This window comes from Protomyctophum parallelum (assembly GCF_964188405.1).
Source record: "Protomyctophum parallelum genome assembly, chromosome: 4".
NCBI classification, from domain to species: domain Eukaryota; kingdom Metazoa; phylum Chordata; class Actinopteri; order Myctophiformes; family Myctophidae; genus Protomyctophum; species Protomyctophum parallelum.
Window position 1 is genome coordinate 12663834 of NC_139700.1, and position 17614 is coordinate 12681447.

The following is a 17614-nucleotide window of genomic DNA, read 5'->3' on the forward strand; positions in this document are numbered from 1 at the left end:
ATAACAATTCTTCTACATTACTAACAGTAAGTAATGCAGATGTTTAACAATAATTTAACTCTTGAGAGTGTAAAATGACCACATTTCATTACATTCTCAAGAGTTAAATATCTAATAAGGGTCCATTTGGTTACCAACTCTCCTCTCCATCATTTAGTCACCCAAATATTGTCTCACCGTATTATCAGTATCTAATACTAATATTTGATTCTTCTTTGACTTTGACCACATATATACTGAATTTGAAATAAACTAATGTGTAGTAGTAGGCTCTGCTCATAAGGCTGCTCATACTAGCCAATCGTATCGCGTCAACGGTGACGGTTCCGTGGTCTTTCGTGTTATGGGATCTATCATCAATGCTGAATGCATCTCACTGTCTGGGCCAGTGGGCCTATATAACTCGGAATAACGGAATCTGACTGGCTAATCTACAGCCAGCGGGCCAGCCCTAAAAGTCCCGGGGTACCTATTGGGTAAAGCCTACGTCCATCACTTTTTTTCCACTTGTAGAGAATTTCAAACGTATGTTTCAATGTATTTATTTATTCAGTGTCGCCCCAGCTAACATTGCCCCGCTAGGTACCGCCTCCCGCTGTCTATTTCATCGCCGTGCACGCCCGGTCGCGCTTGGCCATCGCGCCTCTCTCTTCACGTCAAGCGATCGCGCTCATTTACATTTTAATGCCTTGTGAATTTACAGTGATGTACAGCCCCTCCTCACGCTGACGTAAGGCTTGCCTCCCCCGCCCGACTCTCTCTCTCTCTCTCTCTCTCTCTCTCTCTCTCTCTCAGGCATGGATGTGCATCTATGTATAAATACATTTTTGCCTTGTTTTAGTTTTTATTCTTATGCGGTTATTGTATAAACTCATTAATAGTGACCTATTATTATTATTATTATTATTTTATTATTATTATTAATAATAATAATAATAATAATAATAATAATATTTAGTACAGCAGGGAGTCCAGGGACTATACTTGTATATTTGTATTAGTTTGTTATATTTGTATATTTGTTATAGTAACACGGGACGCTTTACCCGGCATGCATTGCAGCCTCAGGCTTCTCGGCTGGCTGCTTTGTTGTTGTTGTCTTGAGCAATGAGCTGCAGAAGTACTTGTAGTCGAGGACTCCACAACAAAGGCTTATATTTCGCCGTTTTTATCCGGAGAAATTCAGTTGAAAGGTCAGTGTATTTTTATATCTGATATATACTGTGTGTAGTGTAATTACACGTGATCTTTATCTGTGCACGTAACCCTAACGTTAGCTAGAGGGAATAGATTAGCTAGCTAGCAGCTAGCTAGCTAGCTAATCTATTGTTTGGACGTGGCTTAAAAACATCTATAGCTCCGTTGGACGGTGTTTTATATTATTTAATTTTACAGACAAACAAGATTCCAGCAAGATCGACCCAGACGGTGGAGGCTGGGGGAAACAAAGCAACCTCATATCAGAAGTAAGTAAAATGGTTTAGTAGCGAACAATAATAATGTATCATGATGTTCTTTTCTAACGTCTTCTTATGTTGATAAAAGTCATAATAATTATTCGAATTAAATCAGATTTGATACGTTGCTTGCTCGTAGCCTGATTTTTACACTTGGTTGCATGCTGAAAATAGCTGGTCTACAAGCTCGCAGCACATTGTGTGCTTGTAGATCTTCTGTTTTCATCAAATTGATTTTATGTACATACAATGTTTACCATTTAGTTGTTACTGATTTCAGACACAGGACTTGGATCTGTTGGGCGTACAAACGGTAAGAACATTTTCTACCACTGAATTAAGGTTGCATGCTACAATTAAGCTCTCTTGCCTCAAGTTTGCTGTTACATTTGAAATAATTTTGACTTGAATTTGATTTAATTTTACAGACAAGGTGACATGCTGTACAGAGCTGAGACATCGTTCTTTAATTTAAGGTAATTGTTCATTTTCATTTTTACCAAGGACAGCAAATTGGCACCCAACGATGTGTAACTGTGTACATTTTAAATGACTGAGGTGTATTATGATGAGTACTGTGGCACTCTATGCCACACTATGAGCTTGTAGATCTGCTATTTTTCAACAGCTAACAGCTTTTAAAATAATGTTTAAAACCTATGAGGCGACACAGATGCGTCCTCGGGTCTAAATGGGTTAAGGCAGTGGTTCTCACAGCCATCAAAACGTTATCCCACATTTCACAGCAGTGATGGTAGGTAGGCCTATTTCAGAATGCCTGAATTTACACTTGGTTGCATGGTGAAAATAGTCGATCTACAAGCTCACGTGTTGTGAGCCCTATACAAATGCAATCCATATCAATTTTGTATTTGATTTTGTTCAAATTACAGATGAGGTCACGTGGAGGAAGTGGAGATGATGGTGATGGATGAATAAAATGGATAATAAAAATGGTAAGAACATTTTCACATTTTAGCACAGGAATAGAAATTAGAAAATGGCTGGGTTTTTACCCACAGGGCAACTGTTAAGTCATGAATCACAAGACAGAGAAATGATTAAGGTGAAAAAAATGTATTTAATTAATTCTGTGATTTCAGACGAACTTTCGCTGGAGGAAGACCTATCGACTTCAACCTCTGCTGGAAAGGCTACCACCAGTCGGGTTTCCCTGACCCTCTATACCCAGCCTGCATTGTACCGTGTGGGGGTCCCCGCAACATCCAGACCTCAAGGAACGCACCCAGCTTTCCGTGCTCGGACATACAGACACGGGGACATACACACATTGCTACGCTCAGAAACTCCTGACTCCACTCAGAAGAGAATTGGTGTTTTAAAGACTTAAGCACTTAAACTTGAGAACTGATGTCTTCTAAATCCGCACAGATGAGTTAAAACGTTTGCTGCAAAAGAATATATATTTACAGATTTGTGCCACATTTTCACGATGTTTCAAAATTAGCAAATCTACAAGCTCGTTTTCAACAGCTTACAGCTTTTTAAATAATGGTTAAAGTGGCTAAAACCAGGGCATCTTGGACTTCAGTGACGGGGACCGCGCTACGAGCTTGTAGGTCTATTTTGTTTTATCCTGAAAATGTGCAAATCTTTGAATATATATTATTTCAGAGCAAACGTTTTTAACTCCTCTTTGCTTCTGGGTAGTCCCTGGAACAACATATTTTCAGATAGGCGTCTGCGGCCAATTTCATATATTTCTGGGGTCCTTGACATGACATAATTTGAGAACCACTGATATAGAAACATAGGTTCTTGGAAAATTGTGGACACAATCTTATCCAACAATGTCCTGGTGGTTTCAGGAAATTTGGTGTTTTACTGTTTTATAGATTTTAGGAGCCAGTGGTTCTCAAAGTGTGGTCCTTAAGTGCATTCTCAGCAAAATTACATAAAAATCAACCACTTGTATTCTAAACTTGTATGTTTTAAAATATTTCCATGTTTTTTTTATGTTTATGTGCCTTTATTTATGTTTAACATGGCTGTATAAATGTTTTCATTGTAACTTTTTTTTTTCCTAATAAAGAAACAAAATTAAGTATACATTTGCTGCTTTATTATGTTTCTATAAATATGTGGGAGGGAGGTGAGCATGGGGGAGAATCGAGGGGTGCGGGTCGCAATATATATGGGGGGGGGGTGTCATAAGACAGCTTCACGCTGTCCTGCTGCTGCTGTCCGTAGCTGACGTTCGAGTCGCGGCAGAGAAGCGGGGCGCCGGCTACACGCGCGTTGGGGCGCGTGGCCCACGCTGATCATGAACGACTTGCCCACGTCGCGTCACGCGCCCGGCGGAGGACACGATCCGCGGCGCGCGGGGACCGCCTCACGTCGGCGGCGCGCCATGACTTGCTAGCTGGGGCGGGCCCCTGCCAGACGCCATTCCGCGCTGTGTCTCACATTGTTATGTGCTTTTTGACTACAAATGTGCAGCTTCGCTATGGAAGCATTAACGGACGATTAGCATCTGCATATCATGACTAAACAAGACAATAGATCGCCACTTTTAGTTTGCAAATAGTTTTAGGAACACGGTTACCTTTATATTTCTGACATGTAAACAACACAGTCGGCTAAATTGTCGGCATCCATGTTGAAAACAAGGTCGTGTGGGAAAAAACAGGGGTATGTGGGCAATGCAGTGAAGTGAACTATGGAGGGACTCAAAGAGAGCTACCCTGCAGCACACAAAGCATGCAGTTAATAACCTTACAGAAGAATTTTAAGAACATCACACTATTTCAAAGTATTCAGCCTAATCAGAAAAAAAAGCACATCACACCACACACCGTTTTAAAATGTATGCAAGAATAAGACTAATAATAAGAGCCAATACAATGAAGATACAATAAATGTAGTCTATTTTAGCTAGTACTGCTACAAGGTAGCTATAGATATAGTCTACCATGTATATAGGCCTGCATCTATTGCCAATGCATAATGGATATATCACGGCAGGTACATTTCAATAGAAATACATTTGATATATATATATTGTTTTTTATTACATTAATTATTAATTAATTATTAAATTAGATTTTTTAAATAATTATAATAATAATCATTATTATTTAGACACATTTAACATACATTTTCCCTAAACATAGCTTTAAAAAATAATTATGAATAATGTTGACCATGACCATGCTGGTAGTTAAAATACAAATTGTCTGCCTGACTTTGAAACTTTTAAAACCCATGTAGGACACCCATGAAGGACACTTCAACACTAACTCTGGGGGATCCTGGGTTTGAACTGGCAACCTTGCAGTTACCATCCGGCCACTCTACCCCTGAGCCAACTCTCAACTTACTATGGTCCATTGAAAGATTACAGTTTATTCGAAACTCTGTGCTAGACTGCTAAGAAAAACAAAAAAAAGAGATACTCACTGCTGGCTTCCTGTGTCTTCCTGAGTTTTACATTTGAAAGTCCTACATGTTCTCAGGCTATCAGTAGGTTATAGGGCCATCTCCTACATCACATACCCCCTGTTGAACATGTTCCCAGGCTCTCAGTAGGTAACACACTTTTGCATATGATCACAGTGAAAGGACAAATCAGCCCCCCCACCAACCCCCATTCACTCATGCACCCCATCCCGGAATTCATTGAGAACACCTTCAATAAGTAAATCTGGCCTTTGCTTTACTTAGAAAATACCAAAATGTACTGAACTACTGTCCTGGTGAGAGACTTACTTTATTTTCATTCATATTCATTCTTGATAGACTGAAGAATAGCTTTTATTTGTATACCACCTTTCATTCAAAACATGTAAGTGCTTCAGACTACATTAAGCAGTATAAGACAAATAGGAAACATACAGCAAACAAGAGCACAATGTGAGTGTTGACTTGACAGGCAGTTGAACCAACCCCCTCCAGACAGTGGCCATGATAATACATTGGTGGATCTGTCACCATAGCAACCCACAGCCTAACAATGAAGTTAAAGTAGCTGACTGTGGTATAGAGAGGGCTCTCTGGGGATTTAAGAACTAACGTTACAGGTAATGTATTCATGCCATATATTTAATAACATGAACGTTTTGTTTAACGTGTGAATGTTAAGCCTGCTTGGCTAGAAGATGCAGTGGACATGCATGCAGGAAAACATTTTGACAAAATCCTTTCCAAGATGGTGTTAATGCACTGTGAGAAAATGACACTACCTTACAGTATGGTCATTCAGACCAGGGTCCCTAGAACTATAGTTCTCAGTGTGGGGTCCAGGGACCCCCAGGGGTCCTTGAGAGGGTTCAGGTCCCCAACTACATGTTTGATTGTTAGGAACCAAATGGAGCTGTAACTCTCAAACTCTTTCTTAGATGAACACTGAGTAATTGTATCAAACAGGGAATCGTAGCTAATACATTATTTCCTTGAAATAAAAAAAACTGCTCTAATATAAATGTGTAAGAGCATATTTGCATATTTGTCGGCATACCTTTTATATTTGTTTAAATGAGTATGCATCACCTGGTATAAAGATGTTTGCACTCTGAGGAGATTGTCTCCCTGGTGCTTAAGTTCAAAAACCAGGAACGTGAAAACCAAAAGGAAAAGAGTTCAAAAGGGATTCAACTGAAAAAACAAACGTGATATGCTGACATAAGAAAATATGCATACGTTAAATAGAAAATATTCCATCAAAAGACCGTCATCAGTTATTCTCTTCTCTTATTAAAACAAGCATTACTGCTTGTTTTTTAATGTCATTGCCTTGCTTTTCTTTTATTCTCCATTGTTCTGTAAAGCACTTTGAGCTGCATTTCATGTCATGAAAGGTTCTATACAAATAAAGTTTTATTATTATTATTATTATTATTATAAACATGAAAACAAAGATGCATTTAGCTGCTTATTTGCTGTTTCAGAACAGAAACACTGTATGGTTCTTTGTTCACAGATTAATTTAAGTATAATTATAATTTCCCGACATTACAAATCACATTTACATTTAAATATACAGTAACAGCTGGACACTTGGTTGGTTGCTTGGTGGTCACATGCTGAGACCAACAGCGGTACATCACCCATAAATGCTAGGGCGACAATACTTTTGACATTAGGTTTTTCCACTTCTGCTACACTCTCTCTGCTTATAGAGCAACATGGAATCAGACATCCAGCTACCGCCAGGGGTCCAGGGGGCTGGTCCAGGGGTCCACAGGCTGATCCCACTGTTCCTGGGAAAGCGGTGCCACAACATTACCTTTGTGGTGGACACCTCCGAGGCCATGAGCTCTGTTCTGGGGTCAGTGAAACGCCTACTGATACAGACCCTGCTCACTAAAGCCTCACTCAGGGACTCTCTCTTCAACATCATCGCCTTTTCATACAAGGTAATATGGGACTAGTATAACACCTGCAATAAATATTGGAGGATTGCCAGTGAGGGAAACATCGTCTTCAGAAGCTCCACCAACCATTAGGCTAGCTATTTGTTACTAGATGTTGATTTTGTGTAAGAAAGAAAAATTTAAAAGAAAAAGAAAAAAAGCTGGCCAGCCGGGGGGCCTGATGGAAGGGAAAGGAACTGGTTGGAAAAACGTGTTCCTTCCGCGCGCTACGTCCAACCCCTGTCAGGTGAAAAGACTCCTCATGCATTGAAGGAAGCATGAGGTCAGTCCGTTGCTCTCCCCAGGTTGGCAGAGGGAGTGTAGAGCCCAGGATCACATTAGATAATTGACACTGGGTGAAAAAATGGGTTTACCACAAAATTGTCGGATAAAGAAATAATACAAAAAATGTTGAAAGTGGCAGGTGATCTTTTTCACTAACATCACCACTTTCTCATACAAGATTGGGGAGACCAGTATCTTCTAGTGAATTGCGGTTTAGCCTCGGTACCAGGCTTTCATTTTTGTCTGCGCAAAAAAAGTGATTGCTGTTAGACTGTCCTCCATTGTACCGGCCACTTTGGCAAATAAAATAACCATGTTTATTTGTTTTCATTTTTAACTGTAAAAATAAAACACACACGCAGCAACTCTTTGTCTAGGTGAACTGCTGGTCTCACCACATGCTCCCCTGTGCTCCTGACACGGTGTACGAAGCCCTCTCCTGGATCCACTCCCTAAGCTGCAGCCCCGGCAGGGACCTGCTGGCTGTCCTGAGTACGGCCCTCAGCGACCCGGCCTGTCACTCTGTCCATCTGGTCACCAGAGACCTGCCGGACCGTCCCGAGGCCGTCCTAAAAGCTCTGCCCACCATGACAGCCGGGAGGCCGCTGAACGTCTTCTACCTCTCCGATTCAAACGTTGGACCACTAGATACCAAAATATGGGACTTCCTACAGTGTCTGACTCACACCACCGGAGGGAGCGGTTACGTGCTTCCAATAGGGACAGATGGGTCATTGGAGGTGACCTTTGATCAATTTTTTTATACCTGGGGGGAAATTAAAGTGACTTCAAAAGAATATAGGGTATGCGCGTGACGTTATCATCATCATGCTTGGAAGTAGGGTTGTCCCGATCGGATCACGTGATCGGAAATCGGGCCTTGATCACGTCATTTTCAAATGATCGGAATTGGATCGGGAGCAAAAAATGTGATCGAGTCATCCCTAGTATCAATATTATATCTATATAATGATATTAGACTGGATATTGTCTGTGATTTAGGATATTGTACTATTGTGATATGGCATAAACGTGTTCTATAAAAATATAAATATCGGATCGGGAAATGATCGGAATCGAATCGGGAGCAAAAAACATGATTGGGACATCCCTACTTGGAAGTTATGTGGGAACGCCTACTGCATAACAAAAAATACTTTCTGGCCTTGACAGCCCATACATCCAAACAGAAAAGTCCCATCTGATTGCATTAATGATGTTAAACAACGTTAAACTCACTGTGCCACTCACTTTATGCATGTGCATACGCATACCCTCTATAATAAAATATGGCATTTTTAATTAATTAAAAAATATGAAAATAAATCATAATGAAGAAACAAAAGTGTAAAATCACTGTGTGTAAATGTTGTCTTGTTGGCTGACAGGTGATTCCACTGTTCGTTGGGGAGAACCCGACATCAGTACCAAATGTCTCCACAGTAAAACCCTGCAGTCAGTCCACCCCTGTCATCCCACACCAGCACGTGCCTCTCCCTCTGCTCAGGTCAGTGTCCTGGGTAACACTCCAAACAATTCAAGAGATCATTGCACACTTTTATTATGCTTTTTTATGATTAGAAACATTAACACAGTTGATAATGGTGTCAGGCTGGTGCTGTCAATGTCAACTGACGGGTCAACACCCGTACTCTGCATGAAAGTGACATACGGGATGTGTTATCATCCGTACATTGTGGTCCTGTCCGGTCCGGTCCGGTCCGGTCCGGTCCGGTCCGGTCCTGTGAAGCTCAGCATAATAATAACACTTAAATGGTCAATTTATATAGCGCCTTTATCCAAGGCACTTTACATAGACTGTGCATTACATTCACACACTAATGGTGGAGGAAACCATGCAATTTGGGGTTCAGTGTCTTGCTCAAGGACACTTTGACACTAACTCTGGGGGAGCCCGGGTTCAAACTGGCAACCTTGCGGTTTCCATCCGGCCACTCTACCCCTGAGCCACCGCCACCCACACTTTGACTTACTTGTCTTACACCCTTTGCTGCTCTAGGGTGCATTATTGCATAGGCCATTGACAAATGTCCTCCATTTCACTCGGCTTTTAGCCGTTCTTTCGAGATCTCCCCATTTTCTCGTCTAATTTTATGTAATTCTATGGGAAAATAATGTCTTGCATTTGAACTTTGTGTGGTTCTGAAGGTGCAGTCTGGGCAATCCGTTCTGTCCAACAACTTGCTGTGTGCTGTCCGGTCGCACCCTGGGCATTACAGAGTTCTTACCAGGCTGCAGAGTGTTAGCCAGGAGGGAAAACGATGGCCTGTACTACCTGGGCACTGTCGTACAGGAAGTGCAGGTAATTTAGTGGTCGACTTAAAATTTATTTAATTACCGGTAGATGCTATAGCCATATAGCAGTATATTGTATTATATTACAAATTATCAGTGATTTATCTCCATAATAGTTTTTACCAAAAGGCGCAATAAGTTGATGGACAGCAAGTATATGTTATTTGTTTGTAATACATTTTTCAAAAACAAACATCACATGACATACATAAAAAAGGACAAAAATTAAAAGACAAAGAACAAAACATAACAAGCAGTCAAAAACTAGGACAAATGGACAACACCCCTCAATACACTCTTCAGTCAGTGGTTACCGTATATCATCTGTAATGTATTATACCGATCCTTAATGCACCAATCCTTTTATATAAAAATAAAAGTAGTCCCATATAAACTTTCCTTTGACATAAGATGCAGTTTCAGTCGTAAGTCGGGCTGTGAGCTCTGGTGTAGAAACTCTTCCAGTTCCTCAATATCAACCTGGCTGCAGCGATAAGCCTGCTGTCACCAATTCATGTTGTTCCTTGATGACCCCCTGTGGCAAGAGTGTGTTGGCAAGAGTAAGTTTTCTCAGTACCTCTTTCCAAAAGGGTAAAACCAAAGGACATTCCCAAAAATGTACCATTTTCTCCCTTAAATTTCCAACATCTTTTGTCTTCAAGCAAGCCCATCCTCAACAGTTTCACAGGGGTGTAGTAAAAGAACATTGCATTTGCTTCTTCTAATAATATTAATAATTTCCAAAGTTGGGTGGGCCATATTATGGCCTTTGGAAATTATATTCGACCATTTCTCTTCACTTATTTCACATCCTAAATGAAGGGTCTGCCGTGCACTAGGGGCAGTTTCTCTTTGCCATATAATTTAAGAAAGTATGTTATTATTATACAGTAGATACACATATTTAAATTTGGACACAGTACTACAGGGTTTCACAATACTAGGTCAGCAAGGTATTGGTACTACAGCACATACTGCATATTTGTTGCTGTCGGGTGGAAACCACCTAACTCCATTTTTGATTTTGTTTTTGCATAAATCAGTGCTATTAAACACCCTTTATGTCTGTGTTGTTTTGAAAATATTGAAGCAATGGAAAGTAGTAAAAAGTGCTTTGGACAAAACCACTTAACTCCATTGGACCCTCAAACTGTCTGCCAAAGCAGCTAACTCCACCTCCTCTCCCCCCTAATTTACAATATATAAAGTCACAACACCAACTTTGATGGGGCAGTATTGCTTTGTTTTCAAAATATAAGGTTTTCTTAATTTCCTGAAAAATGAACATTTTGGACTTTTTTTCTCCTGACAGCAGAGATATGAAGTACTCTACACAAGTTTCATATTTTTGTGTAGTTTAGTTCAAACTCAAAGTAGTGAAGCAGTGATAAAATACCCACAAAATAAATGTGTGCTGGTTAAATAAAACAAATTACCTTTTCCAATGAATCCCACAACAGGGTCGCAGAGGAGTGTGGGTAGTGGAGTTTGACCACCCAGGTAGTGCTCCTGCCGGCTTTAGCTTCTCTGAGGCATTTCGTCAACAGCTTGTCTGTTCTCCGGACATGATCAACCACACCAAGGCTCACTCACACCATCTAGGGCCCGGGGACACTGTCCTGACGCCATGGGACCCGGCCCTAAAGAGATATGGACCTGGGAGAGTGCTGACAGGCATGGAGCGCAGAGACAATCTCAAAGGTATGATCTCTGTAGCTGCTTTCTGGTCATTGACCCTCCTCCACCCTGCTGGTGATTATTAACGTAACTAAAATAATCACCAGCAGTATACAACACTATGGTCTGTGTCTTTCTTCCATATGTACAACACTATGGTCTGTGTCTTTCTTCCATCCACAGCAACAACAGAATGTGGTGCAGGTCTGCAGGTGCTGATGTGGGACGGCAGTGTGACCGAGGTCCCCATCGACCTGGCTGTGTTCATCCATGCCTCCCACCACGAGAGGATGGTCAGGGAGCTCCCCAGAGCAGCAGCCCCCAGACCATGCCATAGTAACTGGTTCTGCCTTCCCAGTTCCTCATCATGTTCTCCCCAAATCTGTTGTGACCAGCGCTGCCAGTCAGCAGCAGCTCCTTCAGTCCAGTACTGTCCATTAAGCTTCCGTCCATGGCCATCCTTAATATACCCGCCGCCCACCACTTGTTGCGAGTGCAGTCCCGCATCATGGCGGGGCGGGTTTGAGAGAGCTGAGCTGGAGAGGCAGGTGGATCTGCAGTTGGAGGGCCTCAGAAACACAGCGAGCAGTATTGAACCTCCTGAGGGCCTGAGGAGTAGTGAACCTGAGGTGGCATCTTCTTCTTCCTCTTCAGCTCTGTCCGAGGGTGAGGCCAGTTTGGAGCGGCCTGCCTTTGGTAAGGTGAGGAATGAAGCAGTGTTGATTTCGTCAATTAATACTATGACGAAAAAATGTTTGTCAACTGCTTTTCACCAACGAAAACTAAATGGAAACTATATGAAAACTAAGCTATGATGACTAAAACTAAGACTAGAATATAATTGAAAATTTGTTAGGAAGGGACTAGTGGACAAGAGATCCAGTATAAGTCATTTTACACTTGGTTGCATGCTGAAAATAGCCGATCTACAACGCATCAGCAAGTGTAAAATCAGTCATTACGACGGTATCAAGGCCCGCCAAAATGCATTTTAGTCGACTAAATCAACTGTAGATTTAGTCGACTAAAATCTTATATTTAGTCGACTAAAACAACATTAACACTAAAACATTCCAGTTGACTAAAATGCGACTAAAACTAAATAAAAACTATTCAAAAGACAAAAATCTAATTTTGCGGTCAAAATCATCACTAGAATGAAGAACAGGAGCGACCTCCCTGGAGGTACTGGAGACGCAACGCTCGGGAGCCACAGCACACCCAGCCAGGTATACTGTATAAATCACTGTCTTTCTAAACCATTAGTTCTCAAACATGTTCATGTCAAGGACTCCCAAATTGATATTTATTAGACCCCCCCATTGTATGGCTCTAGCAGTCATTTTCAACAGTTTTATTTTATTTTAGGGGGTCCCCAGATTATTTTCTTTGCAGCTGAATGACTGGATAATGGGAATTAAGAGTTTACATAGTACATGCATAAACTTCCCCTATGTTTATATCTGGTTTTAGTATTTATTTATGATGTATTTTCGCTATTATTAAGGTTATTGTAGCGGTCAATTTCTATTGGGGGTGGGGAGGGGGGCGGGCGGGGTTCGCGAGACATGGCCAAAGCATTTCCGGGGGTCCACAGCCAAAAACGGTGAGAACCTCTGCATTAAGCTCATTTTAACAGCATTTCTATCTCTGGGACCCCAATTTACATTGTAAAATCTATGTAAATGTAACTGAGTGTACAAATGGAACCATTAGATTATACAGTGAGCACCACTGTATAATCTAAACTATAGTCTCTGCTTGACTCAATGAGACATTTACATTACACATTCAAATGGATACAGGATGCTGTGTACAGTAGATCTGAATGTTTAGCCCTTTATTTAACCTCTCGGATTAAATCCAAATCCTGTACATTCTTAAATTTGTTTTTGCAGCCAAAACAGGGCCAAGGACCTACCAGCCTATGAGATTCAGCTACCCTGTCCTGCAGTTCAGCGCCTCGCCCAATCACAGCTCACTGTTCCAATCACTTCCTGCTTCAGGAGGAAGACAATCAAGCATGAGCGACGTGTTTGGTTTGACCGATCAAAAACGTCGACCACCACCTATGGGATTTCAGTCCCTCTCTGACAACGCCCCCACTGCTGTTTACACCTGAAGAGGAAGACCATGCAGTAGGGATGTACCGTCGTACCATTTTTTTACTCCTGATCTGATTCCGATCATTTGATTTGAAGTATCAGCAGATACCGATATTTCCCGATCCGATATTTTTATTATAGAGGGTATGCACATGCATAAAATGAGTGGCAAAGTGAGTTTATTTAACGTTGTTTAACGTCATTTAATGCAATCAGACAGGACTTTTCTGATTGGATGTATGGTCTGTCAAGGCCAGAAAGTATTTTTTGTTACGCAGCAGGCTTTCCCACATAACTTCCAAGTAGGGATGTCCCGAATCACGTTTTTTGCTCCCGATCCGATTCCAATCATTTGATTTTGAGTATCTGCCGATACGGATATTTCCCGATCTGGGAAACGTTTATGCCATATCACAATAGCACAATATCCCAAATCACAGACAATATCCAGTCTAATATGATGATATGGATATATTGATATTAGAGATGTTCCGATCCCGTTTTTTTGCTCCCGATCCGATCCCGATCATTTGAAAATGACGGGATCGGCCCCGATTTACGATCATGTGATGGGACAACCCTACCATGCAGTATTTAAGACTTTAAACATATGATATCCAAGAACACAAACACTTGACATTACTGTATCGAAGCAGTGCCTCCAAAGTAAACAAGTATTTACTTATTTTAAAAATAGTCTTTATTTTATTATGTGCATATAGATTCTATCCTATCCTATGGCAGAATTTCTGCATGTTCACATAGACATTTGTAAAAAATATGGCTTCTCATTGTGCAGCAAATAAAAATGTAAACGACAATAAAATGTAAACTGTTAGCACAGTTCAAAGGCCGAAGTCCTGTGGCTATTTGAAACACAATACCATAGAATCTGGATTAGCTCTTATAGAGATTTTGTGCCACTTCACAGGCAGACAATAATTCTACTGGCCCTGCAACTGAGTCACACAGCATCACGTCATCACTCACAAGCTAAAGCAAAGTTACCATGTTTACCCAGGGTAACTGGACTAAGCTCAAGAACTTGTTTACAGCCAGACCCTGCTCATAGAACATTTCATGGTAGGGGTTCAATGCCTTGCTCAAGAGCACTTCAACGGTAGTAATTTTAACGTGCCGGTCCGGGGATACGAACTAGCGACCTTCCGATATCAAGACCGCTCCGCAAACCGTTCGGAAACCGCTGCCCCTAAACTGAGCTTCAGCATGACCAAGAGAAATTATGGCACTGTAGATTGGACTTAAAAAAATATACAAACAATAAACAAACAAAGCTCAAAGGCCCCTGAAGCAATGGTATATACACATTACACTCATACTGTACAACTTACAGTTCTTATCTATCCGTTTTGTTAACCCATTGAGATTCTACAAGTCTTCTAAATCCCGACATTTTTCTGAAAAACCTGTTTCTATATCAGTGGTGCTCAAACTATGAACTACAATAAAATATGTAGTCACATCTGTAATTATAAGTTTTCTATATAATGACAGCTTTACATAGAGAACTACAACCATCAAACAGAATATCGACAGAACTATGTCAAGGACCCCCAGCATTATCTGTATTTGGCCGCCGGACCCCCATCTGTTGTTCCAGGGACCCCCAGAAGCAAATATTTGAGTTAAAAACGTTTGCTGTGATTCTGAAAGAATATATATTCAAAGATTTGCATTTTGCAACAAAGAAAAATGACGGTTTAAAAAAAATAGCAGATCTACAAGCTCGTAGCTTGTAGGTTAAAAGGTCGGTGCCGCGCTATGAGCTTGTAGATCTGCTATTTTTCAACAGCTAGTCTAAAATAATGGTTAAAAGCTAAGATGACACAGTCGCGGCCTCAGGTCTATGGATGGTAAAAGGGAGTGGTATCAGAGGTTAAAGGTGAGGTTGATACTCTCTCCGGCATTGATGCTGACCATCTGGGTCTGTTGGAGTGAGTCCTGCATGCCAGCGGTGATGGCGTACGTCCCCGGGGACACCTCGATGCAGAAGTCCTCTCTTGGAGATACCTGGCCCTGAAGACACGGCACATATTAAACCCTTTACCATTAAGACCCAAGACCAGATTCTACTAAATGTCTTCCAGATCCTGACAGTTTTCAGAAAAAAACCTATGTTTCCACAGTATATCAGTGGTTCTCAAACTATTTCATGTCAAGGATCCTAATTAAACATGTATGTAATTGGCCACCGACCGTCATCTGAAAATATGTTGTTCCAGCTAGGGAGCCCCAGAAGCAAAGATTTGAGTTAAAAACATTTGCTGTGAAATAATATATATATTAAAATATTTGCACACGCTACAAGCTCATAGTGGTTAAAACCTATAAGATGACACAGATGCGTCCTCAGGTCTAAATGGCTTGTCAGTGATAAAGCATTTCAACAACAAAAAATGTTTAAAAATGTGAGACAATTTTCCAGTAGGCTACTGCTTCTGTGGTGTTCTGCACGCAACAATAATGCCTCCTCCACCATCAAAGAAGAGATTCGTCCAATTCCAAAGCAAACGTTTTAGTTTCGCTACTGCAGCACAGTAAAGAGGTTTGTCTGATAATTATTTTACTCTACTTTTGTGTTTGTGTGTCTAAAACTCTCATATACTATAAACAATATAAGCTTAGGCTATGTAGGCACGTGCGAGCGAGTGCAAGTGCGTGCACATGACGTCAAGATGTTGTGGTACCGGGGGAAAAAAAATCACCATTACACCACTGGTCTTACCTGTATCCTTTTTGGCAGTGCAGGTGTAGCTGTCCTGGTGGTTGGTTGTGAATGGAACCTGCGCACATGGCTTCTCTCCATTTCAGTAGGATCAAAGCAGCAGTCTGATTGATAAAGATTCTGAACAAAGTGATTTTTACTAGCACAATGTTGTATACATAATATGGTATATTATAACATCACATTGTTGAATCTACAGTTAAATAATAAACTGACCTTGCATTGATCAGTAGTCTGAACCATGAACTCAGCAATGGTTTCGAAGGCACTGTCCAGATAGGTTCTCTGTAGGGAAATTAAATATAATTGTATGAGAGAGAGAAAGGAGAGGGGCTAGGCCTAGGCTAGGGGTCAACTTTAGTGCCATCACACACACAAGTCTAGCCTTAAAAGGCTCATTCATAGTCTGGATTTTCGGTGGTGAGGTGACCACCACTCTTCACCACCGAAAATCCAGACTATGAATAACGCTTACACTTTGACTCAGGGGGGTGGACGCCCACTGGACGCCTGTGCCTTGCATAGTCCCCAGTGAATAGGCATGTTGCTACTCACTGGTACCTTAATTTTGTTTTTTTTAAATTAATATCTGGATGTATTGTAGCCTTTGATCAAACAATGGACGCCACCTGGTGGCCAAATAAACTGATCACAAATCTCATAATGTTAAAACAGTTTTACACTTTTAGGCCAGTGCAATATATAAATATCTTCCATTTTAATACACCCCCCCCCCCCCCCCCCCCCCCCCCACACACACACACACACACACCCTAGCCATGGTTCACATGACGCTCGTAGTCATGTTTCAGGGCTAACAAACACACACACCCCTACCTGTACAGAGGTTCTCGCGACGTCATCCGTGCTGGGAGTTTTGCACTGACTCGCGGCACTGGATCGTCCGGATGGTCTGACTCTGGACCAGCCCTCGTCCCCTGTTGTCCGGCGTCTGGAGGCTCTCTCCAGGACCTGCCGTCCCAGCTGAGCCGAGCGGCGGAGGGAAGACTCCAAAAAAGCCTGGTTGGCCAGGGGTTGGTCTGTCATGGTCATCTCGGAGACTACACCCGTCTATGGACTACAGCCGTTCCGTTCCCCTGGCCCTGACCAACGGTCATTTCTAGATACTCGCTTTTCTTTTAATTCTTTAACCTATAGGTTCGGTGATTGTATTAAAGACAATTGATTAGCGTAACCATGTCTGTCGTATGTCTGTCAACAACAGTGTGCAGCAAGTTATTCGAAAAGTTTGTCCACCCACCGTGTTGAAGAAGCGAGTATTTATTATTTAATGAGTCGTAGGAACGTGGAATTTAACATTAATCACAATTTGAATGAGAAATCACAAATCAGAGCCAAACGGATTACGTTTGCGCGCATTTCTATTTGCTATCTAGCACCATTCCATAATGCTACTTGTTTTGCTCTCACAGAAAGTCCTGGAGACGAGCAGACACTCCGGCAGCGTCTAGTGAGCTAATCTAGTGAGCTAATTTAAGACTTCCGGTGGACGATCTCTTCAAAATAAGAGTACCCTCTAGAGTATTGAAAAAAAGTTTAATTTGCACATTAAAACTACAAATTAAGCATTTAAATGATGCTATATGATGCTATAAGACACACATTATGTTTCTGTGTAAGAATAAGTAATTAAAT

The 17614-nt window shown here is 41.3% G+C and overlaps 1 protein-coding gene and 1 long non-coding RNA gene across 3 annotated transcripts; one reads left to right on the forward strand and one right to left on the reverse strand.

Moving 5' to 3' along the window:
• Nucleotides 1-1090: 1090 nt before the first annotated feature.
• LOC310857519 lies at nt 1091-3009 on the forward strand. The gene is made up of 6 exons (XR_014569144.1): nt 1091-1193; nt 1396-1466; nt 1738-1770; nt 1886-1933; nt 2351-2413; nt 2561-3009. It is a non-coding gene; the product is annotated as an uncharacterized lncRNA (long non-coding RNA).
• Nucleotides 3010-15102: 12093 nt separating this feature from the next.
• On the reverse strand, nt 15103-17370 carry akip1 (A kinase (PRKA) interacting protein 1; the record flags this gene model as incomplete). Of its 2 annotated transcripts, none has more annotated exons than XM_083763829.1 (4): nt 16796-17370; nt 16175-16243; nt 15959-16078; nt 15103-15243 (listed from the first exon to the last, which is right to left on the reverse strand). In XM_083763829.1, the coding sequence occupies exons 1-4, from the start codon at nt 17009-17011 to the stop codon at nt 15103-15105; spliced, it is 546 nt and encodes a 181-aa protein (XP_083619955.1). In that variant the 5' UTR covers nt 17012-17370. The 2 variants fall into 2 exon arrangements, with proteins under 2 accessions (XP_083619955.1, XP_083619954.1); XM_083763828.1 differs by having other exon boundaries at nt 15103-15249.
• Nucleotides 17371-17614: the final 244 nt, after the last annotated feature.